The sequence below is a fragment of the Oryzias melastigma genome, linkage group LG24 (genome assembly GCF_002922805.2).
Source record: "Oryzias melastigma strain HK-1 linkage group LG24, ASM292280v2, whole genome shotgun sequence".
NCBI lineage: Eukaryota > Metazoa > Chordata > Actinopteri > Beloniformes > Adrianichthyidae > Oryzias > Oryzias melastigma.
The window spans coordinates 8,493,533-8,515,702 of record NC_050535.1 but is presented as its reverse complement, the minus strand read 5'-3'; the positions used below and the strand labels follow the sequence as shown (position 1 = coordinate 8,515,702).

The following is a 22,170-nucleotide window of genomic DNA, read 5'->3' as shown; positions in this document are numbered from 1 at the left end:
TGGAGTTCCCTATCCCTGCCCTAACGGTACATATTTCTCACGTTATCAATTAAGCTATTCACATGTGGTGGAGAGGTAGAGCGGTCGACCTTTGGTCAAAGATTGCAGGTTCAATTCCTGCCTTGTCCACCCATCTATCAAAGTGTCCTTGGACAGGACACTGAACCCCACGTCGCTTCTGATAGTTATAGGTTGGCGCCAGTATTTTGCAGCGTATCAGTGTGTGAATGTGTCTAAAGCACTTTGGGCCTTCAAGGAAGTCTATTTACCATTTACATTTGATATCTGATGGATCAGGAATTCGAGAACATAGTTTGACTCAAACGGTGCTTGACTAAGATATTGTTTTGGGAAAAGTATTTTCTTTTAAGAGTTGTGCTTGACGTTGGCTTGCAGCCTCAAATAATTAAAGCATTTTGTTTTTCATTCTTTCACCGTGTTTATCTTCAAGCAAAGCCCTCTGTGCCGCTGACAGAGAGACGCTGTTAAGAGACGACGTTTAAAAAATATCAAAGTCAAAGTACCGAAGCACAAATGCTTTTATAAACAATCCATTGAAGAAAAGCTTTTGCAACAGACTTTTTTTTTAATGTTTAGAGTTGTTCTGGCCGTGCGCTTACACAAAGCTCAATGAACTGCTGGATAACAAGGAACTGTTTATTAGTTTTGTTTTAGACTTTCTTTTACTGGAACCCTTTACAGAGCAGTTCTCAGTAACGAGCTGGAAAATATCCGTAAAATTCTGGCAACTCTGTTGGTGAGATAATACAGTTTTACGTGTTTTTTTTAAATCCCAGTTGCAGCTTTTTGTGTGATCAGTGGAGTTTCGGTGTAGCTGTGGGGTCACTTGTGTTGCATTTCTGTGTTTTAGAAGATCAGGCCGAGTTATTGCCCACTTGTGGTTGGTTTATAACAGACTTCTCCCACCACTGTTGTTGCAGATAATAATCATTTATCTTAATAATACATATTTTTTTGTATGTATTTCCAAAATATCAGGAAAAACAAGCATGTTTCATGTCCAGCTGTTTGAATCCCCTTCTTCCCGCCCCAGTGGAAAATGCTTGCTTATCTTGCAACCAATTCAGAACTAAAAAGTCCCCTCCATTTGGCTTTCTTTGTAGGAGTATGTTGGAAAAATCACTGGTCTTTCAAAACGGCAACCAGCAGGCTTTTTATCCATAAGGACAGGGTAGACAGACATCTGGTGTCGTGCCCACATGGCCACAAGGCGAGAAAAGGTACGTACACTCTACAAAAGCCCTCCAGAAAAAGAAGTGACTTTGCAAAAATGAGCTGAGCTTGCATGGAGTTTACTAGAAATCCGAGAATAAATCGCATCCAGTAATTTAAAGAAAACAGTTTTTCCCTTGGAAGTGGGAGAGTATTCCAAGAAATGCATACTTATGGAGGAATGCTGCCCAGTGGTGAGGCTCATAGCATTACCCACGCCGCTCCTGGCGGCCCCCAAGTTGATATTTTGCGCCCCTGCCTTAATATGAAAGTTTAATGTCCACTAAGCAATATCCTCTGCATGTCCACGCTTCTTTGATGATAGCTTTGTATTATGCTTAAAACTTTGCATTGGCTATCGTCGTTGGATCTGGTCGTCAGAAAAGTCTTTAGCAACAGTTGCTAGCGTCATTAGCTCCTGTCGTTTCACAGGACATGCAGTAGATATTGCTCAGTAGTACATAGACATGAACAAATGTTCAATACACTTTTTCAGCTGACAAGGACAACAGACCAAAGTTATAAACAGTGGACACATACTGCAAAAAAAATATATTTAACCAAGATAAGAAAAACTCAAAATTAGCCAAGAACACTTTTTGATCTTGTTTTAAGAGTGACAAACTCATGTAGAATATAATCTGTAAGATTATAAATCTTGTTTTGAGATCATGTATCTGTAATTTCTTACTTAGACATTTAATCTTACAATTTTTTTGTACATATTTTAAGATAAAGCACTTAATGAGAGATTTCTTTTAAACCAAAGGGCCCATTTGACAGCCAATTTAGCTATGAAAACTTGTTTCAAGATATCCAGACTCACATACTTTAACTTTTGTGCAAACATTTATTTAGAACTTCAGTGTAACATCAGATGAATCAATGCATTATTGGCAACAGAGAACATAACATAAATATGACCAGTCCACCAATAATAATAATAGTAGTAATAATAATAGTAGTAGTTTTACTAGTAATGGTAATAGTAGTAGTAATAGTAATAATAGTAGTAGGAATAGTGCTGATAGTAGTAATAACAGTAGTAGTAATAGCAATAATAGTAGTAGGAATAGTTGTAGCAGTAGTAGTAATAACAGTAGTAGTAATAGTAATATAATAGTAGTAGTAGTAATAGTAGAATATTAGTAATAGTAACAGCAGTAGTAATAATAATAGTAGTAATAGTAATGCGAGTAGTAGTAATAGTAGAATATTAGTAACAATAGTAGTAATAGCAATAATAGTAGTAGGAATACTAGTAGTAGTAGCAATAACAGTATTAGTAATAATAATAGTAGTAATAATAACTGTAGTAGTAATATTAATATTAATAGTAATAATAGTAGCAATAATAGTATTAGTAATAATAGTAGTAAATGTAGTAATAGCAGTGGTAGTAATAGTAGTACTAATAGTAATAATAGTAGTAGTAATAGTAATAATAGTATTAGTAATAGTAATAATATTAGTTGTATTAATAATAATAGTAGTAATAGTAATAATAATGTTAGTAGTAATAGTAATAATAGTAGTAATTGTAGTAATAGCAGTGGTAGTAATAGTAGTAGTAATAGTAATAATAGTAGTAGTAATAGTAATAGTGGCAATAATAATAGTAGTAATAATATTAGTGGTAGTAGTAATAATAGTAGTAGTAATAGTAATAGTAGCAATAGTAGTAGTAGTAACAATAGTATTGGTTATAGTAATAATAGTAATAGTAGTGTTAGTAGTAGCAGTAATAGTAGTAGTAGTAGTAGTTGTCGTTGTTTCTGTTGTTTATTTGTATTTTCTTTCCTTGCAAAAGCATATTTTTAGCACATGGAACCCCATACAGCCCACCCTCAGCCAGGCTCTGCCTTCAGAGGCCCCACGAAAATTGAGTTTGAGACTCCTGTTCAAAAGGTTTCACTTGTTTCTAATTAAGTCTGTCTCTGTTTTTATGTGGAAAAAATGCAAGTCACTCATCTAAATGACCAGGAAAACAACTAACTTTATCTTTCATATTTTTTAAAATAACTTTAACTCATATGTTTTTTCTGGTTAAGACACAGACTGGCTTAAATTTAAGATTCATGTTCAGTTAGTTTAACAAAATTACAGATGGAGTCATTTTTATGATCTTAATGTTGTATAATCAGCATAAAAACTGAAAAGCACACAGATGGAGTCATGAACACTGTGTCGTTTTTCTTTTCCTCTCTGGAAACAATTTAGCTTTTCCGCCTCTTGTTCCGAAAAGCATGTCTTTTATTTTTGACTTTCCTTGCAGCTGCGCAGCCACCAAAGACAACACTGTTGCGCCGGACTATCGTATTACAGACTCCGATTGTCATACATTAAACACAGTGGCAACCACTGGTTTCCACAAATAACCTGCCAAACCGGAGTCTTCCAAATCCCTCACATCTGCCGCTCTTGTATTCTGCATTTCGCTAACCAAAATTTTAGGCTGCCCTTGATTTCCCTGCCAACTTTTGAGCACCTGTTATAACACAGCATGGCACAGCCTTCATATATATATATATTATATATATATTATATATATATATAATATATATATATGTCACCATGCAGTCTGATGCTGATTATCCAGCGGCTCTGAAGGGTGATGTGAAACAGAGCGGAGAGGGCGGAGGCCCCGACCCTCAGCTTTAGGCTCTTCTGTAATTAGAAATGGGCTGCGCTACTAGTCTTAATGAAGGGCCGCTCCCACTCGCCAGATCAAAAGGCTTGCCGACCACACACACTTATTACACAGAGGAACATACACACAAAGAAAAATGTCTTGTTTGTAACTCATACACTTTTGTTTTGCGTCCTTTTTGGTATGGCCCTCCATGTTTAGTAAAGTCTCCAGCCACAGATTTGTGTTTAGTTGTTTAAGGCTGTAAATGATTTCTCTCAACTTTTAATTAAAAAAGAATTAAATAAATGTATAAAATAGGCTTATACTTTTTAGTTTGATCCATTTTTTTTCTCCATGTTTATGCAGCTGGACGTAGATGAAGATAAGAGAGTTTAGTCTTCCTAAAAACAAAGAACCTCTGGTCTGTTTCTGTGCCGCTCTCTGTTCTTCTATCTCTGCTTTGAATCTGCGCCCACTCGAACTTATCTAACCTTTTTAGCCTTCGGCTCAAACGCCATTCCTTTGTGGTTTTCCGCTCCCACCTCAGCCTATTTTGGAATTGCCCAAAATTTCAGCAAAACAAATGAAATGTTCTCCCCTTTAAATATATGTTTTTGAAATTCACACACTTGGACGCGGCATTCCTCGGACAGGCGGACACCAAATGAAAAAAAATTCCAGAGCTTACAGGAATTGTTGTGGGAGCGAACAGTTTTCCTCCATAGTGCTGTGGATAGTTGAAGATTGTTTTTACAGGATCAACGCAATATTGAAAGTAAAGAACAATGTTTACTTTTAAAGTTTGATAAACCACATACTAGGGCTGCCACGATTAGTCGACTAATCGACGAGTAGTCGACCATTAAAATAGTCGACGACTAATTTAATAGTCGATTAGTCGTCACTTTATATTATATGGAGTCTGAGTGTAGTAAAGTTGAAAATTATAATTGCATTATGCTAGCTTCTTGGACTATTTTAGCATTTATTTAGTTTTTTTTAGGCTAATTTGGAGTTTAGCTAATATTTCAGCTAGCTGTTTTGGCTAATTTAGGATTTTCTTCCTTTTTTAAACTGTTTTGGAGTTCAGCTAAAATGTCAGTTGCACGCTAGCTATTTTGGCTAATTTAGGCTTTTTTTGTGTTTTTTTTAGACTGTTTTGGAGTTGAGCTAATATTTTAGGTGGCTTTAAGCTTCAGCAATTTTAGCTATGAACTCCAGAATCTTCAGCTATCAGCACTAGCATCTTCAGTGGCCAAATTCATCTTACAGCATTCACACTAACATTATTGCAGTTAATGTTATGCATCTAATTTTTAGTTAGTTTAAAGCTATTGACGGTTGAGATGTTTGCTTCATATCCACTTTGCACATGACCCGATTAGTCGACTAATCTGAAAAAATAATCGGTGATTAGTCGACTATTAAAATAATCATTTGTGGCAGCACTACCACATACCTACAAGAAAATTCAACTATTCAATATTTTGGATCTGTTTGACTGACGCAAAAGTTGGATTTTTTTGTTACTGAAAGACAGTAAAATTGTATGTTTGTATTTATTTAGTAAAAACAACATAAGCTTTTACAAACTTGTGTTTGTGTCCTTGCAGAGAAAACATATTTGCTTGAGGTTTTTCACAGTATTTAAAAGATGTTTATGTAAGGAAAGACTGAATGGATGAAGTCAAAGTTCAGGTGAACTTTTTGCCTTTCGGCTGTCAGTAGAGCTTCACGTTTTTTTGATAAATTACATACAGGAATTGATGTTGAGCCCTTTTAGCTTTCGTGCTCTCTTATGGGGTCCAGGTGACCCGACCCTTATATTGATGTGTGATCCCTCCCTTGACAAAGGTGCACAGGATTCTATGTCTGCCACGTACACCAGTGAAGGTGAAAAATCATTGGAACAAGAAGTTCAGGGCGCTGTCTTGTGGGGTCCAGATGACACAGGTTAGCAAAAGGGATAAACCACTTTTCCAACACTAATTTGATCAGTGGAGGTTCCATCATAATATAATCATCATTAATCATCAATATCACATCATAACATCATAATATAATAATAGAATAAGGTTATGCGGAGGATATATGGCAAGAAAAGATGACAAAGTGATTGACCTGTGTGAAGAACCGGATCCACTTGTTGATCTGATACGTCCACCTCTTGATTGTGTAACTATGGAAAAGAGGGAACTAGAACTGAGGCTACCTGAGGATAAGGCTTCGCATTCACATGAAACATCACCTTGTGGTGGTCAAGCAGTGAAGGGATACTAGTTCTTGGTTATATCTTTTGATAAAGCATGTGAAGAAATGGTTGTAGTTGCTTGTGATTCTCGGGGATAGGCTAGGACTGTGGGGCTACATGGTTCTTGCCTTCAGCAAGAAGACCCTGTTTCAAATCCGGCTTGATCCTTTCTATGTGGAGTTTGTGTTTTCTCCTTATGCATTCAAGAGTTTTCTCCTTCTATTGTCCAGTATCATGCTTTCTAGGTTGATAGACGATTATCCCTTAGGAGTCTCTGCATGGCGTTGTGATGGACTGACCAACTGTCCAAGGTATGCTGGGTAGGCTCTAGTGTCCCCATGGCTCTGAAGAGCAACGAGCTGGTAGAGAATGAATGGATGACCATGCCTGTACTGCTTCCATTTGCCGGGGTATTTGTAAAAACTTGTTGAAAATGCTGGCCTTTTGCAGTTTCAAAAGCTAATCCAGAGAATGGCTCTACGAAGTATTCTCGCTCCCAACTCCTCATATACGGACGTATGGTTCAGGGTCCCTCTACGTCACTTTTTGGGTGTCGTTTTTTTTTTTTTACGTCCTGGCTGTTCCCATTGAATCACGGGTCCCCAACCTCCAGGCTGTGAACCGGCCCAAGGCCCACTTAGTACTGGGCCACAGACAATAATTAGAGGTCACCAACCCCTGGGACTTGAACCGGTACACTAACCTGGTAAGCTTTCAACGTCCTGTTACCATGTCCAGAGGATTGGGGACCAGTGATTTAAGGGTAACAGCCAGCATGTCAAAAAACTACGAGTTGGGGACACCCAAAATGTCAAAAAGCAACATGGAGGAGGCCTGAACCATACGTCCATACTGTATATGACGAGTTCTGAGTGAGAATGTGTAGAGCACTAAACAGCAGAGTGTGATCTGATTAAGCCCCCTACAATCTATTCCATACCTTAAACCTCCATCTTTAAAAAAAATAAAATAAACAGGTAGTGGTAGTGTGTTAAGAGCACAGTCAAAAAGCCTTTTGACTTGATTTCAAGGTACTGAGGAGGAACCAGATTATTTCTCGTCTGTTGTACAGTCTATAGAGGGAGGTGCTTTTCCAGATAATATCCAACACAGAATATCTCCAGTCAGCCGTTCAGTATGAGAGTTGTGCTCGTGAAGCCATGGCCCGTCAAGGATAACAAGAAGGTGGGATGTCTTAATGATGTGGAATTGAAAAGTTTCAAAATGATTGTCCATCTGGAGCTGAGCAGGTTCAGCGATGGCAGCACTCCCAGAAACTACGGGATCGTCTATGGCCAGGATCCGTAGTGATGATGATGGAGAGTAGCTTTAATGACTGCTTTTCATGATGTATATTTCAGCCACGGAATTGTAGTTTGCGCCAGAACCGGTGAATGCCTCGCCTTGTCCAGGCTCATTTTTCACATGGAGTGTGGTGAGGGTGTTGTCAGTTGCTGAAGAGTAAGGAAAAACGTTTGGCTCACATGTCTTTTTCACAAGTTTAGCAGGATCTTTTTGAGAATACATGGTTTTACTACTTCTCTTATAGTATCTGTACTTAATCCGGCCATTGCAAGGTTATCGAGATCCAAGGACCAATGGAGGTCACCATCAATCAACCCTTGATGAATAAATTTTAGACAGAATCAGAGCCTTACTCTGCCAGCTAGTAGTGACTTATCAAACCCTACTTCAGACCCTTCAGGATCTCACACTGACTCTTAAATGGTAGTCACTTGGCACGTTCCCTTGATAAACATTCTGGAGCACAGATGTCAAACTCTAGGCCAAGTGTGGGCAAACTTTTTGACTCATGGGCCACAAAGGGTTCTAAAATTTGACAAAAGGGCCAGACCAGGACTATATGGTGATACAAAATTAGAAAGAAACAACATGGAATCTGGACAAAAACCTTTTTATTTTAGTTCCAATTTTAGTGCCAATTGCACCAATTGGTTGACGTCCTCCAGGGACGAATGCAAACTTAGAAAAATCCTATTTTCGTGGTGTTGGAATAATTGGAAAAATGACTGACTTAAAAAACGAAGATCTTCCAAACACCACATGAATGCAAAACAAATTTCTGCACCAAATCGAAAATCAATTTATTTTAGTGGACAATCTACAATGAGACACCAGAATTTCAGGGAAAATTAAAATAAATATGGATTATTAGTATAATTTATGACAGCATAACGGGATGAAATGGTTTAACTGGTCGCTTATGGCCCCTGGGCCGTAGTGCGCCCACTAGGCCTTTTAGGGTCAATGTCCTCTATGTTTTCTAACTTTTCTGCCATTGGAGCTATTCATTGGCAAAACACAAACTCATGCCAGTTCTTGAGGTCTGAAGTTGGGCTGTTCTAGGGGATCAAATTGTGGCTCATGACTGGTATGTAGAAACTCTACATCTGAGACTAGCGAGGTTGTAGAGTTGAAAGTTTAGACAGTGAAAGTAATTTCTGCATCATATCAAGTCATACTGTTAAAATGACAGGAAAACCTGGGACTGTTTTGACCTGGCAGTTTGGTGAAAGTCAAATCATCAGACACAGGAAAACACCACAAGTTTCGTAAGTATACAGGAAGCTAGAAAGGACAAAAAGGGGAAAAGAGTTTTACATTCACTTGTGGGACTGGATGATAGGCCTGCACAATACAAATTTAGCATTATCGCAGTATCAGCCGGTTCAATACACATATCCAAAAAGAGGGCTTAAATTGCCATAAATGGCAAAAATAAATGTTTGCACATCTAAAACAATCTTATGGCAGCCTGAAGTATTTAACAAATTAAATAGAGCCCTTTTTGCATTTGACCAATGGGATGGGCCTCTTTTATGCTAGATAATCACCTCCCATGAAGACGTGGGTCATTTGGAGTATAATTTAAATATTTAAATAAAATTGATGCAGTAAAATGGAATGAAATATTTGTTGTTTTGCTATATTGTCAGCCATATCGTCATTGCAATATTGATTCCTCATATTGCACATTGCAAGTTTTTCTAATTTTGTGCAACCCTATTCTAGATGTTAAGAAAATAATTTGATTTTTTTTTCCCATAATGCAACACAGCATTCTTCCTATTACTTTCATTATAATCTAAATTGATGCCGTTTTGGATCATCCACATTTCATTATTGGCTTGAAAAGTGTGCTCAGAAATAGCTCTGCTGTTCCTATTAACATGAGACCGGTCCTTGGATCTTGTGACACCATAATCCAATTTACCATTTAGTCACATACCAATGCTTCCCCACTCATAGGTTAGTTTTCCTGTCAGTCACCTGCTAGCACAAACAATGGCAGAATACCTGCCAAATGTGATTTGTTCAGTTTCAGGAGCGACAGAACAAACAGATTGAAGATTCTTAAAATAAAGATTAATATTTTTAAAAACTTGTATTTCTTTTCTACTGTTTTGAGAAGCTGTGGACAGATGATGATAATTGGCTGTTTCTAGTTTCCTCTTGGAGTTCTAAGTTAAGTAAAAATAACAAGTAAACATAATAATCATTGGTTGAATTTCTTAACTTGCCTGCAGACTGTTGGTGCTTTCTGACTGCATCCAGGTCAGGCTGGTCAGTGCGCACATTGCTCTGTACAGTGGCTCTTTTTCCTTCCTTTCCTCCATTTGTGGGTGCTGGGGACGGATGGCAGCTGTCAGCTTTACGAGCTTCGTACCCTGGAAAAAATTTGTTCCAATCCTCCGTACAAAACACTAATGAGAAGCACACGGAGCAGGAAAGGAGGGGTTGGACGGAGGTCGCCGTGGTGGCGGCGGAGGCAGCATTGGCGTTGATGTCGGGGGAGGATTTGTCCGTGATGGATTACCAAGGAAGGAACAGAGACGTCTGCCTCCTTGCATCCTCACCCCCTCCGTGACCTGAAATGCCTCTGAAAGGAGCTCAAACTCTTCCTTAGCATTCCTTAAGAAACCATTTAAAGCCACAAAAAGATAAAAAGATAGTCTGCAAATAACACCTGAGGGGAAACCTAATGCAGCTGCATCAGTGTGTTTAGATCCAGCATCTGATGAATTAATGAGCTACAACAGCTTGAATCAAACCCAAAGCGAGGACGTTTTGATCTCTGTGTTTGACTAATTGGCTTAAACCAAACCTCTGCTTTCGAAATCATAAACTGCACTCACGAATACTCGCACTTTGTAATGTATGCTGGCAGGGAAACTGGCTGCTAATAAATCATGTTTGTGCATCTCTCGCTATTACTTTAATTTATGCTCAAGATCATGACTCAAAGGTGCTGGAGAGGTTCATGTCAATTATGTTCACACCGCTCCTTTCACAGTTACATCTAAAAAAAAATTAGAACATCGTAAAAAATGTCAGATTTTTGAGTTATGAATGTAAAACTAATATTTTACATACACTCATTACATGGAGAATAAAATACTTATTTATTTATTTTCATTCTGATCATTATAGATCATGATCACTCTGCAAAAATGTACAAAAATAAGGTAAATATTGCTTAAAATATCTGCCAACAGAACAAGAAAATTTGGTTTGTCAAGACGTTTCAAAACAAGTAAAAATATCTAACCAAATATCTTAAAATGAGTACATTTTACTAATATCAAGCTCATTTTGACTTAAATTAAATATAATCTTCTCAAAATGTTCAAAATGATTATTTAATTAAGATTTTGCTAGTGAGGTTATCTTGACATGCTAACCACTAGGATCTGTTTCTTAAAACCAGCCAAAAATACTAAAAAACAATAGTCTTCAAAAAGAATAGTGAACTGTTAGCACTATGTTTTTCTCACTATGCATGATTATTTACTTGAATAAATGATTAAATGGTTTATTTTAAGCAATCAGGAATAATAAATGAATCACATTGAATCACAAGTAGATCACTTGAAAGGGAGTGGGAGGAAGCGAACTTATATAATCCCACCCCGGCTCGACCATACCATGTTCTCTACATGAATTATCAGTATCCTGTTCAGGACTTAATATTAAATATTTATACACTACCACTTGAAATTTTTCAATTGAGGCAAAACTCCTGCATTGATCATGCCCATACAGGATTGAATGAAGATAATGTTGTAATCATTGAGATTCTAATTTTAAGTGTGTTTTACTCATAATAGGAAATCAAATCTTAGTGACAAGCCTTAATATCTTCTTGAGATAATTAAGTACCAAAACTCTTAAAATAAGGGACTTATCTAGCATAAAATCTACTAAGTGAGAAGAATTATCTTACCATTAAAAAAGTCAGTCTATCCAATCATAGAGAATATTGACTTACCAAAACCCTTCTAAGAAGGTCAGGGCTAAACAAGCTGCTGTGTCCAAACACATTAATTCAAATTGAGTTGAAGGGAAAAGTGCTAAAAGAAAAGGTTCTCCCAGAAACGGGGATAAACAGCTTTAAGAGGATTGTCAAATGAAATCCATTTAAGAATCTGAGGAGCATGAAAAGAAGTGGACTGAGACTGGAATCAGTGCATTAAGAGCTTGTGTGAAACCAGTCCTGAACCAGAGACATCAGGAGTGACTCACCTGAGCTAAAGAGAGGCAAACTCCACTGTTGCTCAATGATTTAAAGTCCTGTATTAAGACGATAATTACATTTTAAATAATTGAGAAATAAAAGTCTGAAAACATGGTGTGAAAATAGAAACGCTCTGAATCCATGTTGGTTCGAGTTAAGCTTTCTCAGTCAATTTGGGTGTTTTCTGCTGGTGTTGGTCAACCTTATTTTCTGTCAACAATCAGTGCCGCCCTCTACTAGAAATTCTAGATATTTAATGCTGTCCTCTGTTAATACAACACCCAACTCGTCATATATGGACATTTGGTTCGGGTCCCCCCAATGATTTCCTTTAGGATAATTAAAGTATTCTATCTATCAATCTACTTCTGTGTCACTTTTTGATTTTTTGATTGATTGATTGATTATTTAAGCCGGGGACAGTCTATTATAATAAAACATTTAAAAATGCAAATATATAAGATTATTGACTTTTAGGTTAATTTCTGTTTTTAGTCCCTATGGAAAAGGTTGATGGTCTGTAAGTAAAAGGACGAGACAGAAAAGATAACAGAAGTCAGACAGCAGCAACGGCTGTCCCAAACTCATTGTTTTTTAACGTGCTGGTTGTTCCGATTAAATCAGATGTCCCCAATTTCCGGGCTGCAAACTAATATTGATTCAAGAGGCACTTGGTTCCGAGCCACAGACACGAATAAGGGGTCCCCAACCTGGTACTGGGACACAGGCCGGAACTGATACCCTAACCCGTTACTGGAATGGGAAGCAGACCAATACTGGTACCCTAACCCTGTACCGGTCTGTGTTCTGGTACTGGTCAGCGCCCCGAGGGTTGGGGACCCATGATTGACGTCATTGGCCCTGTTCTAAGCGGCCCTCGGACCAGTACTGTTTCGCTGTGCCAGTACCCTAACCTGGTACCATCATCTGGTACCACGTCCTGAGGGTTGGGGACCCATGATTAACATCTTTGACCCTATCCTAAGCGGCCCTCGAACTGGGACCGGTTCGCCAGTACTCTAGCCCGGTACCTGAATCTGGTACCACGTCTTGAGAGTTGGGGAACCATGATTTAATGGGAACAGCCAGCACCTCAAAATAGCCAAAACATCTAAATGTGGCATGGAGGGGGCCTGAATGTCGATAAATGATGAGTTTGGAGTGAGAATGTGTAGCATTGTTGAGAAGTAATAAGGAGATAGTGATATTATTGGTACCTGTACTCACTGACAAAGGTACTAAAATCAGTTACTCTGCTTTTTTGGCTTAAGCAAATTTACCTTACCTGAATCCAATAGAAATTCTACAGATTGTTGTCAAAAAACAGATCAGAGACACCAGACCCACTAAAGCAATGTGCTTCATTTGCACGTATGCAGGGCCAAAATCCACTGATGCAAAAAAAAAGAAAAACTCAACAAAGTAGTCAAATAAATGAACACTTTTCAAAAGCCTGAAATAATGTTAAAATAAGTTGCTCTAAAAAAACATTCTTTTAAGTTTTATGTTGTGATAATTTTTTATCTACTTCTTTTATGCCCATAACTACTGGAAAAAACTGCTTTAGCCAATGTGTGACGTTTTATAGAAAATCCAGGTTTCACCTTTGAACTGAATTGACTAATAATAAGAATTGAACTTTTTCACAAGAACTACTTTTTTTGTAGATTAACCCGTATTTGTTTTACAAACTGAATAAAAAGGACTAACACTGAGGTCAAACCTCAGACAAGGCTGCTGTCTGAAGCCTGGACCTGAATTAGGAGGCTGAAAGGCGAGCATAGATGCTCAGTCTGGGAGCAACCTTGAATAACTTCATCATTTAACGTCCTTAAAGAATTAAAAAAAAAAAAAATCTTTGAAAAATTCTTCTCTGTTTGCTGTATTTGTACGCTTGGAGCAGCTGCCAGGATTAAAGTGAAGTCTGGTGCAGCTTTTTCAACCTTATTTGTTGGGTTTGTGCTTAAAAGCATAAACTGCATAAGAGTTACTCATTTGTTTAAACTAAAAGCACAGTTCGCAATCTCGATGGAATTCGTTTTGGGGGATTTCACTTTATTTTTAGCATTCTCAAATGAATTATGAATTGTGTAATCTTTGTTGAGTAACTTTCACATTGGTTTTGCTAAAGAAACTCATTGGTATCTGCTTAAAAAGATGATTTGTCTAATTATATATGTCTACGGCACATGCCCAGCACTGGAAGAGTGCCTGGTGCGAAATGTCGCGAATCTTGCTCCAGACTCCCTCTTTCACAGCTCTATTCCGATATATGAAAGTCGTAGTGTCATATACTGTATTCTCTGGACTATAAGTCACTCCGGGGTATAAGTCGCACTTTTAAGAGAAAAGTACAACATTTATGAACAAGTTGCATTTGACGCCAAACGTCATTCATGCGTCAAATTTGAGTCAGCTGTCTCTTATGACGTGCACTCCGATTGCGTGTGGAGAAGCTATCTTTTAGCCTCATGGCTACACGGTGGTTTGACTGTATTATCTCGTTTAAAATGCATGAAAAATCCGGAGGATGTTGAGAGGTTACGTTTATTTATTTTGAAGAGCTCTACAAAACATCTATAATCTTTAATCACGTCTTTTTCTTACGGCCATTGTTACCTTCTATCCTCCGGAGCTGCATCTAAATGATGCTGTTTTTAGCCGCTCTACTGTCTGTTTTAACCCAGTTTGATGTCTTGCTGTCCCACATTAGTCCAAGGAGAGAAAAATAAAACCAAAAAGGATATTAAGGTCTCGATGCAAATAAGAAAAATATCATAACATTTATGAGGAGAGCGATCAGATTCTCAGCCATGTTTGTTTTGGACGGCACTTCTTCTGTGTTTCTGTCAGCAGCAAATACTGATGCACAAACCTACAGTTCCGTCTAGTGGTTGTTAGGGGGAAACGTCGCTAAAAGGCAACCGGTTGTTAGTGGGAAAATATAATACATATATATATATATATATATATATATATATATATATATATATAATATATATAATATATGAGCCTATTTATGGTTTAAAAAAAATCACAAATACGTCGCTCCTGAGTATAAGTTGCACCCCTGGACAATCTATTGAAAAAAAGAACAACAACAAAAAAAAAACGCGACTTATAGTCCGGAAATTTAAGTAATTCCGGCCGGGCACAATTATGAATTTCTCCTCTATGATGAATGTTGAAATGGTTAGCACTTCTGTGAACAAAAGTAAAACTTGTATCAAATCGTACTTCCTGATTGGTTAAAATTCAACTGGTTTACCGTTCAACATGTCCTCAATAGTTTTGTAACTAGAACCAAAGAAATTGAATTAAAAATGTTGCATAGCTACGCATGAACACAAGACTTGTGTACATAAATATACAAATGTCTTAGAGTTTTCATTGGATGTGACCATTTTAACTCGAGTTACAAAAGTCATTAGTTTTCTGCATTTTTATACTATTCATTGGCTTATATTCAAATTTGTGCTCATATATTTATGCTTTTCTTCTTTTTTGCAGGATCGTCAACATATCTAAACGACCACGGATCCATTCCTCCAAGAGTAAGTTCTTTTCCTTTATCATCTTCTTGCCTTTCTGCCCTTTCAGAGTTCAGAGCTCCCTCCATCCTCGGTGTGCGACCCTCCAATCAGAGTCAAAACAGGATAAGAGTTATGTTTGAATAAGGGATCTGCATGCAAACTGAGGCTAAATAGCAGCTCACTCTGTCTCTCTGCTAGTGCTGACACAGGAGCCTTGTATTCATCCAGCTGCAGATCTGCAGGACTGTCTTTCACTCTCTCTGATGCCCCCACAGCTTTTTATTTATTTATCTCGTGTTTAAAAGGAAGTTGTTTTTTTTTATCAGCTTTAAATGCAACGTTCACTTCAGCTCAGATCTTTTTTTTTACAGCAAACCAGTTGCTGACATTATGTCTGCAGCAGATATTACCAAATGTTGCTGAGCATGTGCTCGACAACCACGAGAGCCAATACAAACGCTGGATTCAATTATCAGGATTTTTTTCTTTCTTTGGATTCATTTCTCTTTCCATATGCAGCTCCAATCACCTTCAGTACTGTTCATAACTGGAAATGTGCAATTAAATATATATTTTATACTATTGCTAACATGATTTTTTGCTCATGTATGGATTTTAGAACTATTATGCAAAAAACAATTACAAAAATAGATTTTTTTTTAACTTTGTTGAACTCATTTGGAGGTTTTGTGAAGATTTCAATACAAGTACCACAACTTTTTCATAGTGCTGTTGTCCTTTTCTCCTTCCAGTCCACACATTTACAATCTCTCCTAACTAAACAATCAGTCCTCCAACTTCTGCTCGGTTGAATTAGTCGGCATCTGCCACATGCGGAAGCGGCGACAGCTTTTACAGGCAGCATTCGCCCTCCAGATGGAAAGCGAAGCTGCCAGTTGTTCAAAATTAGCTGCAAACTTTCACTGATTCCGTGTCAGCTGTCATCTCATCTCCCACAGTCTGCGCTAATGCCGCGTCTCCGGTAAGGAGTTCACCGGCCACGTTTCTCATTAACCTTCATTGACATGCTTGGGAAGTTGGGACTTTATCTGCAGTCTCCGGGACCGTCTCATGGCCTGGAGCGGTTGAGCTTAGAAGGCCTTACTTCTGGAAAGTGTAGAGATATCAAAACTCAAGCTGAGACTAACAGTGGAGTTGGGAAGTGTTGAATCTTATTATTTATGGAAGCACGACTGGAATGTCCTCTGTACATATTAACTCACATTTCAAATGTATACCTTTCTTTATACGGCACATATTTTTTCCAACATAATATTTCATATAATGTTGTTTATACTTAAGTTACAGAGGGTATATGCAGTTTTTTTTCTTTCACGTCAATCATTTTCTCCTAATCGACATCCATAAGCTCTATTTGAGCACAGTGGTCGAGGTGGGAGTCACCAAGACTTGTTTTTAGAGAGATTTTGTTGTAAATCGCTGGACGGAAGTTGTTGATGGAAACACAAGAAAAAGAGGAAGTTCAATCTCTACTTAAAATGAGTGAATATTGAATATCATCTGTCAGTCATACTTGTATAACTGTAATTAATCTGTTTGTAGCATGCTACACGTTAGCCATGTAAGAAGCGCTAGTGTACGATGGATTCACAATACCAAGAAAGGTGCATACACATAGTGCAAAATTTAAATTCACATTTAATTAAAATCAAAATTAAATGTGAATTAATTAAAATTGAATTAAATTAATTTAAATTTAACTAAAGTTAAATTTTAATTTAAATTCATTGTAAATTAATTAATAACAATATGTTATATTATTGAATAATATTTAATTAATATTAATAATAATAATAATAATACATTAATTTAAATTTAATTAAAATTAAATTAATTTAATTATTTTAAATTTAAATTTTAATTTAATTAAAATTAAAATTAAATTAATTGTAAATTAATTTAAATTTTAATATAAATAAAATGAAAAATTAGAATTAAATGTAAAATTATTGGCATTTCCATGTACTGAAAAGGACGCTACATACTGTATATACCAAATCCGAGTCCCTGATTGGTCAAAGTTCAACTGATTTAACTTTCTGTACACGCTCAATTTGTATGTAGAGTCTAAAAACTTGTGTAGTGATGCGTGAACACAATAATTTTGAACACAGAAGCACAAAGGTCTCCTAGCCAGCCAGCAAGACCAAGTGGGCCTCATATGGTTTACAAAATGTGTTCGGCCACATTGGCTTAAGTCGTGCACTCAGTGCTACGCTATTCATCCACCCGGTAGACAACGTCGCAAGCTAGCAATGACCACAGCCCAGAGTCCAGCAGAGCTAGCGCGTCGCTAGCTAATGTGGGAAAACACAGGTGGAGCCACCACAGAAACTGAGACGAACTCATTCACATTTTCTGCCGCTTTTAAACCATATGGGGTCATTTAGCCTTGCTAGCTGAGTAGCTACACGTTTTCATAGACTTCATTGGAAACGGTCTCTCAAACACGTATTTCCGAGCTCGATGTGAACGTAGCGTATCTCCCAGGCTTGTCTGAAACATGTTAAAAAATCTGATTAATATACCCACCACTTAAACAAGCATTACTGTGGCTGCACTAGCTCCCAACTTTGTTAGTAACACATAAAAAAACACAGCTACCTGTGTTAGCTATTCATGCTAACACCCAGGTATTTTAGTTCACATCATAAAGCAGAAAATAAAGGTTTTGGCTTTACTTTTTAATTGTTTATTCATTTACTCACTGTAGGAGTCATGAAGGCTAATTTTGAAATACCCCAAAATATTTATTAAATCTCTTTTAGAGACTCCAGGACTCGCCGTGTTTTTTGCAGCTTAATGATTATTTTTTATTTAAAGGTCATTTATAGGTTGTAGATTGTAGATCAACAACATGTACAAAACTTTGAACATATCCAACTTATAAACTAGTCCAACCAGATGTGTCTGTAATCAATATTTAAGTAGGCATGTCAGTGCAGACGTCTCATTCCACCTGAGCACGGTGTGACAGGTGTGATGGAAGTTTTGCGGTCTGAAACTCCTCTTTGTTCGAAAAGATTTAAAGTTCAATCAGTTGCAAAACTCAGTAATTAAAAACCTTGTGGGTGAAGGATGCACGAATGTCTTTTTTACTTTTTTTTTCTTTTGAGTTTTGCTTCAAACTTTAATACTACACAAAAAAAACAAACTTTATGTTTCAATAATATATACTTAATTATTCCTCATAATATCTACTAAATAATTCAAAGATTATGCAAATATTGAGATTTTTCTAGTAAAGAACGTAAAGTTTACCTATTTTTTTTATGTATTTGCCTATTTTTAAGAATTTGTATTAATATTAGTAGTGATTTTTCTAATTTTTGTTCGTACAAAGATATTTATTTGCTTTTTTATACTCTTGAAATATGATTTTGTTTTTTGCCTCAGTTTTTAAATTACGACTTATTTTAACAAACGTGTGCTTGCTGTGTGTCCATGAAACAGAGGAAACTTTTAAGAATGAATCCTGCCCACATTGCTAATGATGTCTCTTTAAACGCCCATGGCTGCATGCGAGGATGTTGTGGGCTAATGAATCTTTTTCTGCTTCTCTTTCATCCCCGTGTGCGTTTGCAGGTGCTCCCGTTCCCCAGCCAGGTGGTTTATAATCGGGTTGGAAAGTGTGGCAGCAGGACTGTGGTGATTCTGCTGAGGTTGCTGGCGGAGAAACATCAGTTTAACCTCATTTCCTCTGACATTCACAACAAAACACGCCTCACCAAACATGAGCAGGTAAGACAGAGAGGAAATGGAACGTCAGAAATAGTTTGGATTTGGTTTATATTAAGCAATCAAAGCAAATGATTACTAGAGAAGGACGTCCTTTGAAGCAGAAATTAATCTTAAATATTGCTGCAGTTCCAGTTTTAGTAAGAAAAATTCAGGTTTTCATTAGTAAATTTACTTTTGTGAATATGAAATTTAGCCATGAATAAACATATAATTATAAAAAAAAGTAAGAATCACGATCTTTGTGTTCAAATTTATGAAAACTAAATAATAACTCAGTAAAATCAGTAAAAATAGATTCTGTAATACATTCTGGATGTCTTTCCAGAATTTGTAAGTGAATCAAAAAATGTGAATTAAATAAGATTTCTCATAAACTGTATTTTCCAGAGTTTAAGTCGCTGTTTCTTTCATAGTTTAGCCAGGGGTGCAACTTATATTCAGGAGTGACTTATTCGTAATTTTTTTAGACATAAATGGGCTCATATGTTTGTTATTTTTCCACTAGCAACATGTTTCCCTTTAGCGGTTGTTTCTGCTAACAACCACTAGAGGGAGCTCTAATTTCTTGAGTGCCAGAAGAAGAAGTGTCTTCCACAATAAACATGGAGGAGAATTGGATCATTTTCCTCTTAAATTTTGATATTTTTCTCATTTACATCGAAGCATTATTATACCTGTTTTTATATTTGTCATAGCAAATATAAAAGTGTGACTTATTTATGGTTTTCTTCTTCTTGATTTTACGTTTTTCTGCTCCTGTGACTCATTTGGTGTGATTTATACTCCAGAAAATACGGTATTTGTACAAAGAAATATCCATCTTTAAAAGATTATTCATAACTTTATTGGAGAAAAAAAGTTCCATATATCCACACGTAAATGATTGAATAAGAATTAATCATAAATATTCAAATTTGTGCTTATATATACAGTAATAGACACATAGAATCCATTAAATGTGACATTCACTTTTAAACAAGTAGTTTTTTTTATTTTATCTTGATTTATAAAGATAAAGAAGAATCCCTTCTCCCTTTCTTTTATTTATTTTTAAAGTGAGCGCTGCAAGTTTTGATTTATTCTGTCAAATTACACAACCATCCTTAAATTTCACCTTCTGTCTTCAAAATCAAATCTCAAAGGCAAATAAATAAAATAAACTTAAGCCAAAATTCACTTGAAATAAGCTCTATATTATTATGAATAATCAGTTTCATTTGTTTTTCTTGGAACCCAATTTTGCGATTCAAAAAAAAAAAAAGGAACACGGAGTCAAAACACAGTAACTAGATCCTCTTCTCATTTTTAGTCACTACTTAACTTTATTTTTAGCGTTTTTTTGTATTTTGCTGCTTTTCTATAAGCTTTAGTGCTCAGTTTTTGTTAAAACGTCTTGGAAATTAGGCTAAATGTATATAAAACTAATACATTATTATTTATAAATTTACAAAATAAAAGTACTTCTGTTTATATTGGTAAATCTTTATCAGAATAAGCAGTTACATGAGTTGGAGGTTAGTTGAAAAATGTTTTTTGAGGATTTTGAGGATTCTCCTTAATTTTTTTATCCGGGGCAACTTTAGGACATGATTTTACAAAAATAAAAGCAACTTTTTTTTGTTTTTTTATAACACAAGCCCTTACTTGTCATTGTGGGAACGCTAACTAATTAAGAGCTCCTCCCTTTTAAAGTGTCAAACTTTCATAACTGAGAGTCCCACCGATGAGTTGCCAGATCTGCTGAGAATCAGAACACAGCACTTCCTTTTTTCTGCCTCCTTCAGAATGATTCATCAACCAATGTCATATTCACATCTGTCATTTTCCACTTAAATACCTCCAGAGACGTGTGCATGAGAAGCCGTCAGTCAGAGATCGTGTGGGAGAAGTTCAGCGGTGACTCATGTCCCCTCATGATGCGAGTCACTACGGTTGATCCGTTTGATGAGCATGTTGAAAGCTCAGCCATTCATCAAACTTTGAATGCTGGCTTGATGCGCCGGGCCTGGACACCACAGCTCTCATTACTCCTCTGGACATAAAACATCTCTGTAAAGGATCCAGAAAAAGTGTTTGCCTTCCTTTAAGAGTGTCCTAGTGTTTTTTGGTGTGTGTTTTTTTGCCCTTGTGCGTGTTTACTTATGCAGATGAAGACACATGTCTCCTAAGTGTAGAGATGCTGGTTCCATATTTTGTGGTTCTGGCTGGATGCTGCAGGCTTCAGACAGTTTTCCTACTGGCTCCCCCTGCGGTGCGTTAATAGGTTTGTGCGAGGTCAGCGTCGTCTTTTCGGGTCGCCATAATGTGAAGGGGCCTTATGCCTCTGGAAATAGAAAAAGAAAGACGGCTTCAGTTTGTTTGCCACCACGAATGTTGGGTCAAGTTTTCCTTTTCTTAAGAAAAAAGTTCAACTTCACTAAAGGAGAGTTGTTGCACCGCAGGAAAAAAAAACGTTTGAAATAATTTCATATGTGAGCTATTTAAAGGTCTCAGTCGGAACTGGAAATGTTTGGGAACTCCACTTCCTGTTAAAGACCAACTCTGATTATCTATTTTAATCCCAGAGATGGGAACGCTTTTAATGATGATTTAGCAGTTTTTAGGCTAAATCAAAAAACCTGTGATGTTATCTAGGACATAGAGTCTGCAGAGCGGCAGTAGTTTGATTGAAATTTTGCATTTTATCGTCTACTCCTGATTCAGAACGATTTAAACCAGGAGTAGACAAAACATATTTGTCTTAATACAGTGTAGTCTCGTTTCAACTGAGCAGTCCGAAAGAAGAAAAGAAAAAGAAATAAGAAAAAAAATAAAAATAAATAAATAAACTGAGCAGTCCGGTATTTTGAGGGTTTCCATTGTAAATGGACCCATTAAACTTCATCAAACTAGATCACACACGGGGAAAAAATCCAAAACACGCATTAAGTCGTGGGCCGAACAGGATAAACATTTATTGAACACTCTAAAACTAAGTTTTTTCAACTTTAAAAATGTAAATGTTTAGCATAATTATGAAGTAGATATATAACATTACCTGCAATAATGCTAGTGTGAATGCTGTAAGCTGAATTTGGCCGCTGAAGATGCTAAAATTGATAGCCAGCTAAAATATTAACTAAATGCCAAGTTAGCCTAAAAAACTAAACAAAAAAACTTAGGTTAGCTAAAATAGCTAGCATGTAGCTGAAAAAAAGAGCTAAATTTCAAAATAGCCTTAAAA

At 36.7% G+C, this 22,170-nt stretch overlaps 1 protein-coding gene and 1 long non-coding RNA gene across 3 annotated transcripts in view; one reads left to right on the top strand and one right to left on the bottom strand.

Annotated features, from left to right (window-relative positions):
• The window catches only part of usta (uronyl 2-sulfotransferase a), a 70,301-nt gene that overhangs the window by 31,959 nt on the left and 16,172 nt on the right, over window positions 1-22,170 (top strand). Inside the window, exons 2-4 of one of the 2 annotated variants that reach the window (XM_024290695.2) lie at window positions 1,125-1,241; window positions 15,163-15,206; window positions 18,792-18,947. In XM_024290695.2, the coding sequence (XP_024146463.1) occupies window positions 1,125-1,241; window positions 15,163-15,206; window positions 18,792-18,947 (317 nt within the window). The remainder of the gene's footprint in view (window positions 1-1,124; window positions 1,242-15,162; window positions 15,207-18,791; window positions 18,948-22,170) is intronic. The other variant, XM_024290696.2, reaches the window with a different exon arrangement.
• On the bottom strand, window positions 20,292-21,356 carry LOC112157740. The gene is made up of 2 exons (XR_002921199.2): window positions 21,087-21,356; window positions 20,292-20,996 (listed from the first exon to the last, which is right to left on the bottom strand). It is a non-coding gene; the product is annotated as an uncharacterized LOC112157740 (long non-coding RNA).